Source organism: Drosophila ficusphila, unplaced genomic scaffold (assembly GCF_018152265.1).
Source record: "Drosophila ficusphila isolate 14025-0441.05 unplaced genomic scaffold, ASM1815226v1 contig_197, whole genome shotgun sequence".
Classification (NCBI taxonomy): domain Eukaryota; kingdom Metazoa; phylum Arthropoda; class Insecta; order Diptera; family Drosophilidae; genus Drosophila; species Drosophila ficusphila.
This window is the reverse complement of record NW_025064091.1, coordinates 5,832,251-5,853,535: the sequence shown is the minus strand read 5'-3', so window position 1 is coordinate 5,853,535 and position 21,285 is coordinate 5,832,251. Positions and strand designations below refer to the sequence as shown.

Genomic DNA, 21,285 nt, shown 5'->3' with positions numbered 1-21,285 from the left:
GTAAGGTGGAGATAGAATCGAAGCAAGCATGAAAGAAATATATTTAATGGAAAATTCGATTAAGCACCGGGAGTAATCGATAAGTGCTGTCACATACAAGCCGATGCCAGTTTTGGGAACATCGATAATAACATCGATTTTTGTTCCAGCTCTAGCCTCCAAGCTGTTTATTTAGTCGTCTCGAATCTCAAAAAACCGTAAATCCAATAAATTAAACGCGATAGAATAGACGAAAACGGCTCGTTAGTTTGACAGCTAAGCTGTGAATCGACGTTCGATTTGTGCGGAAATACAAAGTGGCAGGTGAAACTCCCTCGCACATCACCCCTCTCGCTCACACGCCTCCTCCTGCGAGGGCAACAAAAAAAAAACACAAGGAAGAAGCGGTAGAGGTGTGCGCGAGATAAATTTACTGGCATGGGAAAAGGGAAGAAAGGAGACTGGAGAAAAATCAAAATCATAAGATTCATCCCTTTTTCTGCCACCTCTCTCTCACTTTCATCTCCTTTCTCCCATACTCCCCGTCAGCTGTGTTTCTCATTTCCCCATTGGTTTTTTTTGTGTGTTTGTTTCTGTGTTTTTTATACGGTTGTTTGGCCAGCTAACGGTATTCCGTAATAAATGTTATTGTTGTCAGCCCGTTTTTTGTTGTTGCAAAATATTGCGTGTTTCTCTGCTCCTCCCTTTCTCTTTCTTTTTTGCCCTGTCTCTTTCTGGCCAGTAGTTTATGCATAGCCGGGAAATCGTGATTTATTCTAGATCTCAAAAGTGATTAGAAACACAAACACACCGCAAAAAATGAATTTTTACAAACTGTTTAAGTGTCAAAGTGTGCTTATAATTAATTCAAGTTATTAACCTCAAAGAGTTGCTAAAACGGCATTTTAAAACTAAAAAAATAAATTAAAAAAACTGCCTTATCAAGTGCCTAAAAAACAATTCGGCAAAAATTGTGCTAATCAGTCATAATAATTAACTAAAAATAAAACAATTCCAAATAACTTAATATGAATTGCGATTTAGTTCGGATTTTTGTATAAACTATACACTATAAAAATTACTTTAAAAAACCTAAATTTGGACCATCTTAAGTAATTTATGTGAGTGTACTTCGTGCAAACTAAAGATGTTAATACAATTTCGAATGAGAAATGGTAATTAAAATCTTAATTTTTGCACTGCCACGCATAAACGCGTGTCTGTGTGTTTGCGACGTGGTGTATGTGTGTGTGTTGTTGCTCTTCTTCTTTTGCCACGCAGCGACATCGCCTCGAATTACCTTTGTTTTTTTGTTGGCATTTTTTGTCTGTGTTTAAGTTCCTGCATTTTGTTTTTATGTCGTGTTCCTTTTTTAGGCGTGTGTGAGAAAGCAACCAAAAATAGCCAATAATAACAATAACACTGCACTGCCATTGAGAGAGACCCCAAAATGAGAGCAAGAAAGTGAAGAGAGGAGAAAGAGAGAGCCGGTAAAACAGCAACAACAAAATTAAAACAGCTGAGTGTATCCTGTTAAAATTATTATTTACAAAAAAAGAAAAAAATTCATTTAAAACCCTAATATCTTAAAATATACATAACCGCAATTTTTCCCATTAATTAAACAGAAAAGTCTCCCAACAACAAACAAAACACAGACTCCTGGAAAACAATAAAAACCAAACGTTAAATGCACACGAAGACTTCAGTAAAACAATAAAAAACCAAAATCAATCAGTCAAATAGAATTAAGGGATACGCCAGGATAACGCTAAGCAAATCCACCATGTACCGCATCAGTCCAATTGGACGTAAATCGAACTTCCACTCGCGCGAGAAATGTCTGATTGGACTCGTCCTGGTAACGCTGTGCTTCCTCTGCTTCGGCGGCATCTTCCTGCTGCCTGACAACTTCGGCAGCGATCGCGTCCTGCGCGTTTACAAGCACTTCCAGAAGGCCGGTCCTGAGATCTTCATCCCGGCCCCGCCCCTCGCCGGCCACGCCCCCCATCGGGGCGAGGATCCACATTTCATTGGCGATCGTCAGCGTTTGGAGCAAAAGATCCGAGCGGAACTCGGCGATATCCTGGATGAACCACCAGCTGCGGGCGGTGGAGAACCAGGAGGAGAAGGAGGAGCTGGTCAATTCCAGGCTCTCGCCCAACAGGCACAAGCTCCTGCGCCGGTGGCCGCTCTAGCGGACCAGCAGGAGGATCCGGAGGAGGGGCAGCACGCCGCCATTCCCGTTCTGGCCGCTCCCGTTCAGGGAGACACTGCCGCCAGCCAGGCGGCCCATCCACAAAGTCCCGCCCAGCACAGCCAACAACAACTGCCGTTGGGCGGCGGCGGCAACGACCAGGCGGCGGACGCACTGGACGCCACGCTGGAGGAGCGACGACTAAAAATAAAAGAGGTAAGTGCTTCCCAAACTATAACCACCAAATACTAAATTAAACTGATAAGTTTTTAAGAAGGTTATAATATTATGATACAGTGAATAGTTTCTTATTTATTACATCAGTATTACAGCTTAACTTTACTTTAAACTTACTACGAATAGCAATATTCGGGTTGAATACCTCTTTAAACTGCCAACCAATGTAAATATAAATTTCTCTGGGGGTTATCGCACTGTCTCCTCAAGTCAGCTTGATTCCGCACTCTTTTTTTTTGTTGTTTTTGCTGCTTCTCCTTTTTTTCGTTGCTCTAATTTGTCATTTATTTATTTTTTTTCGGCCTGTGTATATTTTTTTTGCTACTCTGCAACGTGGGCAATTATCAGCATTCCGCTATTTGTGTTTCCTCTGCTGTCGAGTCGCATGCCCCCCAGACGTCGTGGTACCCCAACTAAACTTCCGCGACAATCACTGCCGACTAATTGTTTGTGGGGACGTCGGACAATTGCAAAAAGAATCCCGTCCCGAAAGCATTCCATGCCTGCCACTGGCTCTGAAGTGATTTTACAAACGGGGCTTATGCACTACATCACAAACAAGATAAAACCAAAATTGAAATGCATTCTTTAAAACCTTACTCACTATTTATATTTTTAAAAAAATAACTTATTTCTGACTGTAAAAAGTTCAAAACTGTTTCACTAAGGAGGGTAACACCATTTAGCTAATTTCTTCTTTAGCTAAGAACCCATTTTCCCCATTGACTTAACGCATTCATAAATTCCATAACCAATTTGCAAGTCCCTCAACTTAGTATATTTTATGCTTTCCAACGTGTCTAATTTTTTTGCCCCGTCTCGCTTTTGTTTCTACTTGATTCCACTGACCCAGAATCTCGGTTTCTGGCCTCAGGCGGTGAATAGAAAACAAAATCTGTGGACCCAATCATTAAAATAAGCAGGCAGCAGGCAACAAAACTAACATCTCAAAAGCGTTGGGGAACGCTGAGCAAAAAAAATTCTAAATGAGAATGAAAAAAATAAGAATCAAGCGCTGATCGTCGTCGGCATCATCATTTGCCGCCTTCGCTTTTGTTTCTTCGCTTTGGTGGCGAGTTCCACATGATCGTGATTCTCGTTCTAATTTATAGCTCTCGGAATATGGGGAAATAAGAATTTGCGCTCAGTAACAAGAGGCAAATCAATTGAACTGAAATTTCTTGTGAATATCGCTGAGTCTGACAACCTAACCTATTTTCCCAGTGTGGGTTTTGCTTTTAGTCAATTCCAATTAAGGTGAACTGCAACTGAGATTCGATCGGTGAACGAACCTCTGCGCCATTAATTTCCAGTTTCGCTTTCAACTTGGCGAGCAAATAAATAAAAGGTATCCAAATAAAATATTTCGCCTGTTGGCCTTGCCTCGGGGTGATCCCTCAGCTTTAATCGAGTTTTGGTTTTGTTTCATCTCGGTTTCTCCTTCTTCTCGTTTTGGCCACACGAAAATTGGATTGAAACTTGCTTTGCGTTTAAGAAACTGCCACGATTTGATCAGCGACTTTTGTGTATCAGTTAGATAAGTATCTTGTGGATCGATATGTCATTTAAGTTCTTTTAGTAAAAGATACACTTTTAGTATTTATATATTATTTGTAAAACTACATATTATCAAAGATTTAGATAACAAATTACAAAATATGATACAATATTTGTTCTTATGATTATTATAATAAAACCCAATCGCGATAAGTTTGAACCCATAATTGTGGCCCCTAAAAGTGCTCAAATTAAATCAATAAACCTGACAAAGGCTGACTGAAGCTCACACGATACAGACTTGATGTTACTGTAATGGCATTACGAATAGATGACATGCGACATGCAATTTTGTGCAATGGCCAAACGCCTGATGGAAATTTGAATTACTACTTAGTGTTCTTGGGTCGCTTATTGTCCGTCTCGCTCGCACCTAAACACGCTTGACAGCTTTTGACAACGGGCACTCACCGAACCATTTAAACAGGCATTAAAAACCCATCATCAGCTGGTTTGGGTTTGGACAATCTGTTCACTGACCATATAGAAGCATTTGTACAAAGTACGCATTAAACATTCCTAATTCAAAATATGGTTTTCAGGGCTAGTTGAGCATTAAGTTTCGTGTTGCAGTTGCAACAATTTAACTGTTTTATCGTGCGTAGATTTAATAATAAACGTACCATTGCACAAATTTCTATACTTGAGTTGCTGGGTGGAAAATTGGTTGCTTTAAATAGACGGAAAGTATAATGTGTGTTGGCTTTTCTTGTCCAGCATTTCAATATGGGCTTCAAGTACTATACAAACTGTCCTTGACCAAAAGTGAGACTACGAAACGAAGCATACAAATTTCCAACATTTCTATTCGTGCCACCAGTTGCTGTTCTTTGGGGCCGAAAATGGGGCTGGGGCCGTAGAACAATGTTGACCCATTTGGGTGAGGTCTCTTTTTGTTAATTTAGTCATCGCGTACATATTTACATTGAGTGCAGCCAGTGTGGAGTTGGCTATAGAAACGGTGGTCAATAAACTTAGTCTTATCTTGTGCGATTTCTTTGAATAGCGGAAACGTATTTTCAATTAAAATTTATTTACTTTAATTTCCATGAAAAGCTCTTATCAAATATCTGTTGAATTTTCGGGCTCTTTGATTGAGTTATTTAATAATAAATAAAGACATCAGTGTGTAAATCACTACAAATGGAAATTTTTTTCCGGACATCTACATTTTATTTTTCTTTACAATATAGCCCACTGTCCGGTGCGTCTAAACTTTCTGTTTGGCCCGTACTACTCCCCCATTTTTCGGGCACGGCTTTCACCAAATATCGCGCTGTGCATACAAAAATCAAAAACAAAAAAAAGTAATAGCGAAATGGAGAGGAGGAGAAAAAAAGAATAGATTCGAAATAGTAGCAAATGTGTCAATAACCAGGCAAACTTCCAACGGGCATTTTGGGGCTTGCCACAATCGGTAGCATTATTCTGTTGACAGGGAAAAACGGGGCAAAAAAGTTATTTAGGTAGATGGGTGTTCGTGTGTTTAGTATGCTGCCATTATCATGTTTATCAAGCGCAACAGTTGTTTTCTTTTTTATTTGTCAAACATTACATTGTTGTGTACCACAAATTATTGAGCAAGCCGCCCATGATTTTATCTATCCCCCAGGGCATTGCAAAAAAAATTCCGCATAGAGTAATTATGGCATTCTAACTAGTCTGCGGAAAACGTATTAAAGTTTAGTGCTCTTAAATATTTAACTAATGTGTATGTTGTTCTGAATAGAAACCCAATATAAATGTATCCTGATGTACATATTTAATGCCTGGTAAAAAGAATGCGTACATTATTTCCCCATCGTTTTAAAAATAGCCAAAAATCAGTTTCCAGACGAAATATTCATTCCGACAGCACGTATAGAAAGCAATGCCAATATATACATTACATATAGAACTTTATGACTGTTGTTACAAACTATTTTTAGCTAGTTTATAGTCTTAAATAAGGTAACTAACCAAATAACCGCCCAAAAAGTTCAATAAGTGTCAGCCAACAGTATTATCTTTTATTACATAAACTGACTATCTTTCAATTAAACGGATAAGGCAGTCGATTTCATTTCACCTGTGCCGTAATAATTACACCCCACTTATAAGGTAGTTCAACTGTGGAAAAATAAATAAATTTACCCACGTATCACAACTTTATGCAAGGCAATAAAAACGACAGGTTTTTCAACTATTGCAGAGATGATAAAAGTATAATGGAAAAGCTTTCGTAATTGCAAATCTTTGGGATTTAAGAAACAACTTTCCTACTGTGCTTATTAAGATTGAACCCCTGCTGACCTTTTCGATCCCGATCCCCTATTAATTTTCAATTGCAGTTCTTAAAATTCATTCTGAAAACCATTTAAAAAGTCGAGAACCTTTTCCCTACATCTGTCGACGTCGACTAAAACCGAAATTGAAGTCGAGAGAAATGTTTGCTTTAGCTTCGGCGACTTGTTCCACTTGCCACTTTGTTCCGCTGCAGTTGTTGCTAAGCTCGGCGAAAGCTTTTCCGATTTCAGGAAAGCTTTCCGAGCTTACACACGACTTTTTTGGCGCCAAAATATATTCATGGACGGGATTGGTCGTTTGCTTAAGGAAGAGTGTTCTAAAAGAGTCCTGGAGAATTCTGATGATTTTTGTTTCGATATAAGCATTATAAATAGGGTTAACTTTTAGCATTTCTTTTACTTTGCTGCATAAATAATTAAATGTTATTGTTAATATTTTAAACAGTACTAGTTTCTTTTGATATAGTACATTGGCATGTTGTTTTATTTTCGGTTCCAATTAAATTTGTCGCATTTTTACTAATATAGGAAAGGTGTCTATTAAGAAAAGCTTTTGTTCTGATAGTCTTTGTAGAGCGGCTAAAAACTAATTGAAAACTTAAATGTAGATCTATCTAAAAGAGTATCCAGAATTCTTCAGGTGGACCTTATCACATCTGCTTTCCTTTGACAGCCCTCGACTTTTCGATTTCGGCTCGTTTCTTCACTCGAACTAAGCCGAATTAAACCGATTCGCTGTCGGCTGGTCGTTCGGGTTTCTGCGGGAATTACGAGATGAAGGAGTGGGTCCAAGGGGAGCGGGGAGGCGGGGGGTTGGGGTTGAACTAAGCCATACTGTCTGGCTGCTCTGCAGCTGATATTTTAGCCACCGCTGCTTCTGCTGCTTCTGCTGCTGCTGCTGCTGCTGCTGCCGCTGCTTTTGCCTTTGCTGCTTTCACGCTGCCTGTGGACTTGGGCTTCTTGTGGTGCCTTTCGGTTGCGGTGCGTTTAATGTCTCGCCTGCGCTGGAAGCGTCAACTCCTTTTTTGGACGCGCCACGCGTCGTATGCGCAACGTATCACGTATCCGTATCACGTATACGCCACCGTAACGCCAACACTGACTATTTACGTTCCGCCATTTGTTTGTCGGCATCGACGGGCCTACGACAACCCGCGTGTGTGCTCGTGTTTGTTTGTTTGCCCGCTTCTGCGTGGCCGTGTTTGTGTTTGCGTTCAAGGCTACACCTGCTGCAGGTGACTGCAGCTGCATCTGCAGCATCCGCTGGCTACTTTACTGCCGATACGTGGACCGTGGACAGTGCTCGCTCGCTAATTACGAGAGCAATAAATCGGAGATCTCTTAAATACACTTAACAACCTTCACTCTTGCAATAATCCTTGAGGAATTTATAGTTTCGAGGGGTTAAACCCCTAAGAACTGCATACTCTTTTAGATTGTTTTTTAAATATTGTTGGTAAATAAACTTAAAGTTTATGTCTTGAATACTTTTGCATTAGCTACTCAAGTGAATGTTAGTTATTTGAAATTCCAAATCTAATAAGGGCATTATAAATACTTTAAATATTCCAAATAATTCCAACAATGTTTATAAGTTTTAATAACTTTTAAAAAGTAAACATTGTACAATTGGGTTGTAAATATAATATAATTTGTTCTAAAATATTTATTCAGAATTTGTAGAACTTACCATATTTAGGCTTTCTTTAAGACAAAATTAAGACAGTAACCTAATAGATTACAACAAAACCTATAAACTCTGATTAACCCTGTAATAATCATTAATTAGTGAGCGGCCACTGTACTTACGAACTCATAAATAAAGTTGTTGTTGCTGCTGCGGTTGTTGTTGTTCTTGTTGTTGCAATGACCAAAAGAGGAAGAAGGCGAACTTATTGTTTGCTTGGCCATTAATTGTGGCCAACGTTGGCGAAGCGGAAACGGAAGTGCAATGTGTTGATGACACCATCGCTCCTTTTTTTCGGTTACCCGTTTTTTATTTGTGTGTGCTTTCATTGGCAAACGAGGAAAATGCATAAAGGGAAGAGGTGGAAATTTACACGGAACAAAGACGTACTGTTGCACTTTCTCATCCCACAAGCGAGAGTATTAATTAAACTGTCAAATTACATAAATGAATAAAGCTGCTGGACAGAAAATATTCGAAGTTTGTAGATAGTGAATATTCCCAAGATTATATATGTAATTATTTCGTTCAGAAAAAAGTTTTTAGGCTTGCGTATTTGCCAGGAAATTTTATAATTATAAATAAAAAACTAATGCAATTTTTCATAGACAAACACTCTATACAATGTGAATTTTAATCAGGAAAAATTCCACTTAAAATTCTGCGGCACACTAGAAAAGCGAGGAGCAACTTTGCGTCCCTTGAGTAATAATAAGGAAAACAGCAGGAAAAAATACATCAGGGGAAATGGAGGCTCTCGCAGCAGGATCTGAAAAAATATACATATAAATAAGAGCTAAAACTAAATCCAAAAATTCGCGCAGCAGGCAAGAAAAATTCTTCACACGCGCGAAAATTTCACAGCAGTAAATAAAAAAAAAACCAAAAAAAAAAAAAATAAATAAAGGAAAAGAGGGGAAAAGGGAGGAAAGGAGGTTCTTTGGCCAACAGAGATAGCTTTATAAAATGTACGAAAATAAAAACACGTTGGAAAATTTCGCATAAAAATCTCGGTCCTAGACAAGCTCTGTATGGGTCTTGCTTTTATGTGTGTGTGTGGCCACAAGGGGTTACATTTGACTACACACACATACAGTTACTGTTCACAAACACACTCGCACACACACAAACACATGGCCAGAAGCGGCTTTCACGCATTGAAAGTAACGCATAATGCGTCATTTTTCACTTGAGCAACATAATAACTAGGCGAAAGACAGCGAAAAAGATGGTGGAATATGTCGGCTAAAATTGTATACAGTAAAAGCCCTTTAATGTGGTCTTGCCTGCTTTTTTGTCCGAGAAATGAATGAAATCCAATTAAAAGTATGCCCCTTTTTGTTGCGAATAATTAAGAGTCTTCACAAACTTAATGAATAAAGTTTTAAACCAGACATTTGCATTTGCATCTAGTTAAAAAAATTCGACTTTATTAGGTTTCAGTGGCACTTTAGAAATCAAATGCTTGCTTTTGAAAACTAGACACTCCTTGAAAACATCTGCATATCGTAAGACCTCCGGTGACCTTTCCTGATTTTATTGCACCAATTTCATGCGAAATCATGCCCTGCACAGCAATAAACAAATTTTCCAGCAGGACCCTCGCTGAGAGGCAAGGATAATTTGTTTTGCATGCAAAGGAGAGAAGTGTCCTTTCCGGGCTTTTATTCCCGCCCTCCGAAAGTGCATCTTTAGGCATTGCATTTGAGGCTAGACAAAGGCGTATCATGTTCTTAGCCATCCCGCCCCCTTTGGGCCAAGTAGTGTGTTTGTTTACAGGCATCTCGAGTGCACTTAAGCGGTGATACGAGCGTAGAAAATGGAGAAAAATGGGAAAAGGACTCAGACACACACACACCCATGCACAGCAAAAAGTAGAGAGGAAAGCTAAGACTCAGACAATCCACTTGATGCTGGCGTATGTAGGATAAAAAGAAGGGGGAAATGGAAATGGAAATGGAAAATGCGGAAGGCAAGGAGTCACAAACTTCGGGGAAGAGATAACGAGGAATTTGAAGAATTCCCAATCTCGTCCTGTCTCTTTCAAGCGGGTCATAAGCCATCTCTTTTTATTGCGATGACTACCATTGACCTGCCTTAACATTTTCTCACATTTTCCCCCATTTTCCACTCACCCAAACCTTGTTACCCATTTATCCACTCAGTCAGTTTGGCAAGAATAATTTGATGTCGGGGGAAATTTACATTTATTACTTGTCCTTACCAGTTACAATATTAGCGAAAAAATATTTAAATAAATATTTGCTTAACTTATTTGGCTCTTTTAAAGCTGAATTCCTTTAAAGTAGCAACAAATTCTAGTTTTTGAATAACGCTTCCTTTCTCTCAAAGTTCTATAAAGTATTGATGCTTTTTTTTAATACTTTTTCTTTAGTTTTCCTATTACTGCGCAACCGTTTGAATCTTTTCTCCCCTTTTCCGCTTCCTGTACTCCTTTGTCCCTATTTTGCTTTTCCTAGTTGATTAATAATTCATTGGGCTTTCCACGCCTTTTCTTGTGTCCAGCCATAATTCTTGTGGCGCCGCCTGTTGGATAAAAAGGAAGCAAAAGCGAGCAAAACAACAAGCAGAACCCAACAAAAACATTAAAAAAAAAACACAACAACAACCAACAAACAAAAAGAAAACAACATACAATTTATTGGTCATGCAAAAAAGGGGAGGTACCTTTATAACCTTTTTTTTACCTGGACTTTTGCGGTGGGCTTTATGTATTTTTGTATTTTTTGTATAGGTATGTCTTTTTTCCCCAGACAAACTTTTTCTGCTTTGCCATGCATTTTATTTGCGACTGTTTGTTGTTTGTGCAGCTGCAGTCGAAGGCAAATTGTGAAAATCATTTGCTGACTTTTTGCCGCCAAAGTTTTACCCTCCCCAAACATTCCGTTTTCGTTCTCGCTCGTGTTGCATTTTAATTGCAAAATCTAGTTTTATTTCGTTTTGTTTTTGGGGAAAACTGTCCTTTTGTCGCCAGTCAACGGAATTGATGCCTCTTTTCTGCACAAATATTTCTATCCCTCGCCAGCTTTGCAAACAGATGTGATTACAAGAACATGTTGTCTTTTAGATTTCTTTTTCAAAACCTTGCTCAACTCTTACTAAATATTATTTTGCTTTAACTAGCTTAAAGTAGAAATTAGTGCAATTCGTTTGCTCTTATAAGTTTTATTTTCAAAGAATTTATCTGTTCCTTACTATTATTTTGGACAAAGCCGTTAGTGTTTGTCCCCTATCGTTTTATAGTTTTATCTCTTCTGCTAGATGACTTCTGCCAAAGTCAGATGCGGCCAACACAGACAATCCATTTTGTCAGCCAACAATTGAAGCCGAATGCGGTTTTTCTTTCCTTGTGGTTGGGATTCCCCTTTTTTGTCGTTTTTTTTTTTTTTTTGGGGTGAAAACTTTAAAGGTTGACGTGGGTAAAGGGGGTTTTTGGATAGCCGAAAAAGCAATTAAGCGAAAGAAAGAACAAACCACCAAATGGGTTTTCTTTATAGTAGACTATTGCTGACATTGTTTCTTTAAAAGAGTCTTTCGAAAAACTTACTGAAGAGCTAAGTAAACTTTGAAGTTGCAGATAATAAATATATGTCAATTTCAAGCAAAAACCCTATAAATATCCTTTTCTCACGTATGCAACCCAATGCTAACTGGCACACAGACAAACTGCAAGGGATAGGGAAACGGAGCAGCGCATAAAAGTATGCTAAATTATTTCTTCGTCAGGACAACATACATGTCAAACCTCCTGACGCAGAACAGCACCTGACTGAAAGCATTGGAGGAGGAGCAAGAAGTGGGGGTTCCCTCTGAAGGCTCCTCTTTATGGAGGGCAAAAACGGGTACTAAACATGTCCTGGCAAGCTGCCATCTCCCTTTATTGTCCCCTCCCCCTTTCCACCGCCTCTCCATCCCTTCGAAGGACTTGGAAATCGCACTCTGCATCTGCCGATCCTTCGACTGTCAACAGTTGGCACTGACTAATTAAATCTGGCATCGATTTCTCAAAAGTTTTCTGTGCCTTTTACTGACAGTGTGGATTTTGGGTCCTGCAACCGAAACTACACTTCAAAAACAAACTACACTTATAAAATACCTAAGATTAAACTGTTTAATTGGGAAAATAATTAGCTAAGCCTCTTTTATATTAAGACAATTGGCATTGATTAAGCTGGTGCGATTGAAAACGGAAAATCCAAGCTGAAATTGAAAGCTTGTGTATGCATTTTCCATCTGGGTGTCTTTCGTTTTGCGTTGTCAAATGCACAAAACACGACACAAAGGACACTCACTCACACACCCAAACACACACACACACACACACACACTGACTGAATGGTGGGTTTGGTTCGGGTTTAGATTCTGGTCCGCTCTACTCTTGTTATTGTTATCCTTGTGGTGCAGTTTTAATAATTCAAAGTGCCTGCAATAGACGGGCTGCTTACTGCTCATTGCCTGTCCGTCCTTGTCCTTTTGTTTTGTTTGGTTTGGCTTCGAAAGTCTCGCACTGCACACGCACACGGCAAAGCGGGCAAAACGGCACACTGCAGCCGCAAAAAGGATGTGGATGGACTTTTCTGGCCCAGCGGGACACATTACGTATACGCCACATCATCCCCCCTGCCAGCTGTTCAAATAAAAACAGCAAGGTACGAAATAGGATGACCAGGCGAGCGAGTCCTTTCGTTTATCCTGACAACTTCACGATCTGCTTTTCGAGTGAACGTTCAACATTCAAATGGCTTGAAAGTTAAGTGGTCAAATTAAATCAATTTGCCAAGCAACCAAGTCAAAGAAATGTGGCAATTGATTGGAAAAGAATCTAGTTATCTACTAGTAGCTGCGGTAATCGTGTTAACCTATTTGGGCTACTAAATAAAAATATATTATTGCATTAGTAAAGCACAAGATTTCACTTCATAGGTTTGCTCTCCGTTTCTGAATCATTAATGTTTTCTAAAAGTCCATTGAAAAGTGCATGTAAAAAGGCGCTTTCAAAGCATTTTGCAGCACAACACAAAGTAGTAGTAGTAGTAAATAATGAAAATACCGAAATCTCCGAGTGAACCCTTCAATCTCAGGCGCATAATTATCGCTAAAAGTGGGACAAGATGGGGCCAAGCGGGGGCAACTGGTGCTGGGCAAATAGTTCCACTAATTAGAGACAGGTTGCAAGGACGCGCGGATGCAGATGATGTCGCAGTTTGTTTGTTGATTTAGCCGAAGGCGGCCCAAATGAGTGGGGATTGGGGAGGGTAGGGGGTCATAAGGGGTTTTTGGGGGGGTGGGGGGTCACGGGTCACAGGTCACGGGCTGCATGCAGAATGAGAATTTGTATTTCCCCTTCTTGTTTCTTTTTTTTCGGGGGGTTTTTTTTGTTGTTGTTTTTTCGGCGCCGAGAGAAGTTAACTCGATTTGTGCGGAATTTGACAGGCCGAAAAAGGAACCGAGAGCCTCAGCAACTTCGACTTGGCCCAAGGACACTCCACTGGCAGCGAGGAGCTTTGGGATTGGATTTGGGATTTGAATGCAGCCAAAGCAAAACATCTGCCCGGTCTGCGGGGCTAAAATGCAAGGAACAAAGCGGAAAAACAGCACCACCAGCAGCAGTACAAAAAAACCAAAAAAAAAAAAAAAAAAGGAAAAAAAAAAAGAAAAAACGAAACGAATGAAAGAACGAACGAAAAGGAATCCCCTCCGAAAAATAGAGAGAAGCAAATGCAAATGACAAAATAATGCGTTCTCGGGCAGGAAAAATTTGTTTCGGTGGCCAAATGGCAAACGAAACACGAACTGCAGTGCTGACTAAGCTCTGGGTCCAATTTTGCTGGCTGTAACTTAAAAACGAAATGCGGCCCAAATAAACCGCACTGAATATTGATTAGAAAGACTGCCGCTTTAACGGCAAGAATTGCTTGTTAAATAAAAGAAATCTTAAATCTGGCAAACCCACATACATTCTGTATAAATTTAAAAGTAAACTCTGCTGCATAATTAAAAAAATATACACGTGGAAAGAGAAAGCAACTCGCAGCCATTGCGGTTCAAGTAGTGCCAACAATTATTACGCATACGCACCGTTACCTGCCTTATCCAATTTAAAATGACTCCTTCGCCCGGAAAACGAAAGAGGTGAAGCCGGTGGTAAGCCGGCAGAGCAGAAAGGAGCTGGGAATAAATTGCAATTTACTTGCGTAAATTTAATAAAGTTTTCCCTCGATTTTCCGCTTTCCCCCCGATTTTCAAACGTGCTGCTGCACTGCCTCGTTCATAACGTGCAACTTGTTGTAGTGCAATCTGTTTGCCGTTCGCCTTGAGCCGCAATTTTATGAAAAGCTGTTGAAAATAATTAAGATGAAACGCCAAAGATTGCCGCACATCGTTCAGTTCGTATATCTTTAGCTGCGTCTTGCCTGCTTTCCTGTCCCTTTTTTTGTATTCTTGATGGATGTTGTTATTATGCAATTTGACACACAGAAATAACCGGCGTACATCTTCGTGGTAGGGGTAATTTTCCAAAATATTTCGTTTCCTTCGATGCAGTTTCGTGTTTTCCGGCTTTGTTCTTAGTTATTTTAAGACACGTAGCGAAGTAATCAATTGAAAAAATAATTCTAAAGTAAAAGTTATTTTATTATAATTTAATGATTGATTTTTCATATTTTTCGCATTTAACAGCCTTGCAGTGAAGTAATTTAATAAACGCTACTTTCTAGCCAAAAGGGAATAATTTATTTTTCTTCTCGTCAAATCCACATACGTCTTTCGGCATTCTTAATCACACGCAGAGCAATTTGTCACAAATTACAACTAATTGAAATGCCTCAACATGTTAATTGAAAATGTAATCCGTTAATGCCCGAATCGCGCACAGTTTTCCGCTCTTTTTCGGCCGCCCCAAAAAATGTGTTGAGAGCCCTTTTGTTTGGAATTAATTAAGCGACAAAAGACGCAGCTTCATTAATTGAAATAAATAGCGAAAAAAAGAACTGAGGGCTCTCTTTTTTTTTTTTTTCTTTGCGAAACAAAAGGATGAAATAAGGCGGCTCAAGACGAGGAGGAGCGAAATAAATTCGTCTAGGCAACAGGCGTTAATATGCAATTAAATGAAATTTCTGCCAAGTTTCTATGTGTGCTGCCTCGCGTGTGGGCGTGCTTGTATGAGTGTGTCTGTGTGTGTGACACGGGGATTGGTATGTGTGCGTGCGTGTCGGCTCAATTAAATCCGCAAAGTGTCCCCTTTTTTCCCACTGAACTCAAGACGCGTGTGCAGATCCCATGAAATGAATGCTTAAATCCTCCTCCAAAAAAAGAAATACCACACAAAGGCAGAAAAGCGAAGAAACCAAAAAAAAGAGTCCAAAACGGACGCGGAATACCCTGGGAAAGTATGTTTCGTTAAAAGAAAGGAATACCAAACAAAACAGTTGGAAATATTTAATTAAATAGCTTGCTGTACATTCAATGGAAACAAAGAAATTGTAAAGCAATTGTTTTATTTTTTGATTCGAAAACACAATATAGGGTATTTTGAATCCGTAAAGGATGCACGCTGCTGTCAAAAATTCCTTTGTCTTTGGAGCCTTTTGGGAATAGGAGGGTATTACATTGGCCTTACGATTTAACTTTATGCCTAGAAAGTGAGAGCCAAGATAAAGTCAAGGTTGAACAGCTCAGGAAATAGGAATGGTGGTGAAAGGGAAAAAAGTGAAAGGAGTGGCGAACATTTTATTAACATTTTGCGGGCGGCGAATATGAGTTAATAAAATCAATAGATCAATGACGATGTAGTAGGAAATTTAATTAATATAAACCAAAAAGAAATCATTAAATTATATTTCTTTAAAACTAATTGTCTAAGGAAAAACTTTGACTTAATTGCTTTCTTTATTGGCAAGTTCAAAACTTTTAAAGTGTGTCAAACATCTCGAAACTTTTGCAAATTCAATTTACCAGCGATCACTGCACGAAAATAAATGATTTCACTGCTTTTTGCCACACCTCAAAAGCAGCAACAACCGCAACTGCATGAGAACATTAAAATGTTAACGAGCTACATTTTTTTTGTGTGCATTTTGTGTATTTTTGGAAAAACAAACAGCAAGCCAGTGCAAAAATAAACAACAAGCAAGCAAAACCGACTGCAATAAAATAAATCACAAACCCAATTTCGAAGGTTCAAGCCAATAAAAACAACATAGATATCGCTAAAAGCAAAACCATAAAGTATAAAAAATGAGAAATATTTCAGCCGATACAATAAGTTTACAATTTTAGAATAAAGCCCAAATTGACATTAAAATGTAACTACAAATGCTTTAATTTAAAGTAGAAATTTTTGTAATTTCCACAAAACGACGATGAACTGAAAAAGTTTTAAACAATAAGCCTGATGAAACAGCTTGATGATAAGAGTAATAAATAAAGAAACTAAACAATAAATACTATACAAAATTCACTATAAGTGCAATAAAATGTAATTCTTCAATAAATATTTCACAAAACAATTTACAGCAAGTCTTTACAATAAATCTACAACGAAAATATAAACCAAACAAACCAACCATTGAATAATAATTCGCATAGTAAAATCCACGAGAGCATGAAAAAGCCGAGCTGAAAACCTAAAACTAGCAAATAAAAACAAAGTTTCAGCCACATGAGAACAACAAAAACAATAACAAAAAATCACTGGAAAACTCAATGAAAGGAAAACATTGTAAACCAAAAATAGCAATAACCACTTATGAAACTGCAGAACTGCTTGCAACAACAGCGCAGCTGCGACAGCGTCAGCTGAATCTGTTACACGCTCTTTTGGTGACCAAGAGAGTACGAAAGAGAGCAAGCGAGCGATAGGCAATGCAGCTAAGCGACAAGCAGTGCGCGACGATCACTGCAGTTATTCGCATTTCAGCTGCAGAAGCGAGCAGTTCAAAATGCGCACAGAAGCGCGACGGTCGTCGAATTAAAAACACGCCCAAATGAAAATATAGTTAAAACAAATAAAAAAAAACCGTACTACCAAACACCTTTGTGGCGCTCTCGCGAGTTGGCAACAAGGCTGAAACCAGAAACTAATTTTTGTTGAAAATCTCGCGAGTTGGACACAAACAAAGATAAAGGAAATCGCTTTTAAATATTTGCTGAAATTTTCTGGCAAATTGGTAAACAAAATAAAAGATAAAAGGTCTGATAAAAGTTAAATAAAAGATTGTGCTTAAACTTGGTTGGCTGTACTGATTAAGTAGTTTCATAATTTAATGATAGATAAATAACAAAGCAAACAAAATTACAACAAAAACTAAACGCATTAGACCTGTTTGTTAAAAGGAAACACAATATTAACATAAAAAATATAGTAACAACATAAATAATAACACAAAAGTAAATACAAATTGATTTAATGCAAAATAAATAAATAAAAAACGTTTGCTGGCCACCCAAACACTTCCCAAACTTTTTGGGCGAGTTGGATCCGGTGAATTCGACCGCCTGCATGCGTTTCTGGTGGTGATTCCCACTCCAAGGTGACCATGTGCAGCCGGAAATGCTTCCGCATGCCCACTTTGGTCATCTGCGGCGTCGTGCTGACCATCATCCTGGTCTGCATCACGGGCATCACGCTGACGAACAGCATTAACATATCGAACATCGTGAAGCTGCGCGAGAAGGTGGCCAGCGATTCGGCGGCGGCCAATGGCGGTCACCAGGCGGCCCAAACGCGGGCGGCGCTCGTCGAGCAGCAGTACTCCACTTTGCAGCAGCACCATTTATCCCGCAGCGATCTCAATTACATTCAAGCGGCGACGCATCCGAAGAATCTGCAGCGCCAACTGCAGCAACACCAAATGCAGTTGCAGCAGCAACAGCAGCAGCAGCAGCCGAATAAGATTGTCATTGAAATCGGTTTGAACAATGACAGTGGGCCAAGCCATGCCACCGCAAGCAGTACAAGCAGCACAAGCAGTTCACGCAACACAGGACCGCGAATTTTGGAGGCGGCCGAAGCCTTAATGGAGGGAAATGTAGACTCGATTTCATTGCCAGCAGCTGCGCCCCTAACAGCAGCCACTAAAAATCCAGATAAAAATATGGAGAGCCCCGCAAATACTACCAATACAGACATTACCATGAGCATCGCCGATCACAATCCTGGGGGAATTGAATTCGAGCGACGCGCGCATGTTAAGCAGGTACACACTGAGCGAAAAAGCCCAGCAGTTGAACTAGAAATGTAAAAAATTATTTCAAAATGCTTACATTTTTATTCAGGTCTTTTAAGAATATGTACAGCTTCAAATTATTTAGGAAACAATCAAAAATGTATACGAATTTAAATGATTTTAGTAAATTTATAATTTTTTTATAATTTAAGTTACAGCTTAAGTTACTTATACTTATGAAAAGATATGATATCTTATCTTTATTTTATTCTTTACAAACAGCTTGTCTATAAAAATTACAATTTTAAATTAATAATATTTGTATTCAACTTGTGCATATTGTATATACCAACTTTGTTTTCATTTTATGTTCTTTAATAAATATTTTCTACAACACTTCTTTGCTTTTATTTTTCGGCATTCGGAAAGTTCAATGTCAAAAATTATTGGAGGATTTGGCATATTTTCAATTTACCCTTGACCGTGTAATTTTGCAATTACAGAAGAATAAACGAGAGCCGGTACCATTGCAAAAATTCAATTTATGTGGTGTTTGGCTCACGTTTTCTCCCTTCCTTCCTCGCTCCCATTAGAGCTATCTGGCTAATCATTTTCCTGCATTGTCACGCTGGACAGCAAACACGAATTCGCGCTTTGTAACCGTTTTTTTCCCCTCACCGAAAAATGCATTTGTTTTCGGTTCGTTCGATTTCGCCTCCGGAAAAATTTCGTTTGGGAAAACTCGTGTGTTTGCGTGTGAGAGTTTATGCAGTACTTTTGTTTTTTTTTTCGGGTGGGTGTTTCCCAATTAAATTTGTCACGTTTTGTTTGCTTGCTATTTGCATATATAATCGATCACATATAACAGCTGGCCGCCTTTCGTAGACGTTTTTATATATTTCCTATACCTGGGTGGTTAATAGTTTTTGTTTATAGCTCAAAACTAGTTGGCACTAGTTTGAACCGATTCTAACCGTTATTCTTGAGCCGGTTTTCGCTTTTCACTTGGTGGAAATGCCTCGGAGATTTATGTTAATGCGGAAACATAAAAAAGTTCTAATGGGTCGTATATTACATATTCCTTACTCATTATTGTGTCATGATCAGATGCATCCATATATTATAATCCATTCTCAACTCAAGTGAATAGCTTTACATATAGTAGAAAAACTACATGAGATTAAAAGGGTTGAAAAATAATTGTTAGCTGTGTGATATAAATGAAAGCAGTCAGAAATAAAAACCTGCAGCTTTAAAATCAATTATTCGCAGCTCTTAAAACTTTTAGCGCCTCTAATTAAATACGGGTCGGTGGGCCGTAATTCGCGGCCAGTCAATTACCGAGACAATATCATCTAACAATTTTGAGCCCTCGGGCATTACGACAAAACAGATTACAGATTACAATAATTAACATAGTTTTAATGGCGCTGGGAAATCAAATAAAATAAACTGCACATGCACGAGGTAGACGTTGCGAGAATAAACTTCAATTCGCGGCATAACAATAATAAAATTGACGTCCCTAATCCCCGAACCGCCCACACGACGCCTTCCCTCTGGAAAATCCTATGTAAATCGCGTAATTTCTCTAATGCGATTAAAAGGGAGTGAAGGGTATGGAAAATCCACACATGTCAAAGTTAATGGAACCAGTTGCCCAACGAAAGTTAAATGTTAAATGTTAAATGCCTAATAAATAATCCAGAAACCCTTTAGCTTAAAATATTATTGAAAACACTTTTTATACTTATTTAAATGACCATGAAGTATAACGAAAAACTTGTTCACTTCGTAGAAACCAATAAAGATATCAAAAACTGGACTACTAAGTATCTTACTGTCGGAAAACCTAATATACGTTTTTGTTTTTTTTTTTTGCAACTAACCAGTCAGAGTAAGCCAAAAGCCAGCACTAAGCCAATTAACTTTGCAAACTTATTCCGTGTGAAATTAATTACTTGATTTTCTATGTGCGCCCCGACTTCTAGTTATTTTGTTTTGCTATTTCGCTGGGTTGAATGGTTAGAAAGAGAGAGAGATAGCGACAAGCTCAGAAAAAGAGACAACACGACAAATTAAGCCGATGAATTTCATATGAGACTTGCTCATTTATTTACAAACGCTAATTTTGCCCACTTCCGTTTGTTGATTTCCATGACTGCTGCTTTTCTTGTTCGAAACACAAATAAAAATTAAATGAGAGCAATTGCTTTTAAAAAAATATGTAAAATAAAATACAATGCGTCACATTTTGTTTTATGAAACCCAATTTTATTGTTTAAAAGTTATTTACACTTTAGCAGCCCATAAAATATTGGAAAAATTCACAACAAATTTTTTTTTATTAGCATGTATATTTTTAAGAATCAAGAAAAATGAATAAAAAAAACCCTTTCCTCATAAAGTTGTTTTTTTTTTTTTTAATTTTTTATTTAGCAAAATTTAAATTTAAGAGTCATGAGAATCGAAAGACAACATCTTTCCTACTACATTGTAATTATTTTGGAGTATTTTATGTAGGTTATATTATAACAAAAAAGTTAGAAAAAAAGAGTAAAAAATTATCTAAGTTTTCATGGGTGACTTTCGATTCTCATTGTCCTTGGCTTGTTATGCACTTTATTTAAGATCCCCCATTTATCATACGCAATTCTCGTTTGGCCAGAAACATGAGGGCCATAACCTTTGCCATATCCCCCCGTTCCGCTTTCGGGTGCAAAAGTTTTTCTTAATAATAAATTGCTTAACTTTTTAGGTAAACAAAAGCACATTTTGCGGGCGGCGTGGGGCGCCGTTTTGGGCTTTCAACTTGCCGCAGGCTCATCACGTGCGGGTTGCCCCAAAAAGCGAAAGGGGCCTGCAAGTTGGCCTGTTGTGGAAATTAAAATAATTGTGAGGGAGTTGCGGTGCCGCCTCGGCGTCCCTCGGGCGTTTGTAATTATCGCAAAGTTAGCCTAGTTCTGCCATGTGAACTAGTTGAACAGACTCCTGTCTTATCTTGGATAAATTATAATTTATTGCACAAGTTTGCCAAAATCCAGGTGATACGTCTTTAAAAATGGAAAGGAGAGCACAAGTTTTAAAGTAAGAGTGAGAGCAATTAAATTTCAACTGCTGTTGAATTCTGTTGTTTATTTCGCACAAACAGTGCAT

General features: G+C 38.5%; 1 protein-coding gene across 4 annotated transcripts in view; it reads left to right on the top strand.

Annotated features, from left to right (window-relative positions):
• Window positions 1-128: 128 nt before the first annotated feature.
• Window positions 129-21,285, top strand: part of LOC108097486 (mannosyl-oligosaccharide alpha-1,2-mannosidase IA) — a 51,033-nt gene continuing 29,876 nt past the window's right edge. Inside the window, exons 1-2 of one of the 4 annotated variants that reach the window (XM_017199788.2) lie at window positions 129-303; window positions 1,608-2,392. In XM_017199788.2, the coding sequence (XP_017055277.1) occupies window positions 1,766-2,392 (627 nt within the window). In that variant the 5' untranslated portion in view covers window positions 129-303; window positions 1,608-1,765. Of the gene's footprint in view, window positions 393-1,517; window positions 2,393-16,201; window positions 18,160-21,285 lie in introns of those variants that run through there. The other 3 variants (XM_017199787.2, XM_043209535.1, XM_017199786.2) reach the window with 3 other exon arrangements.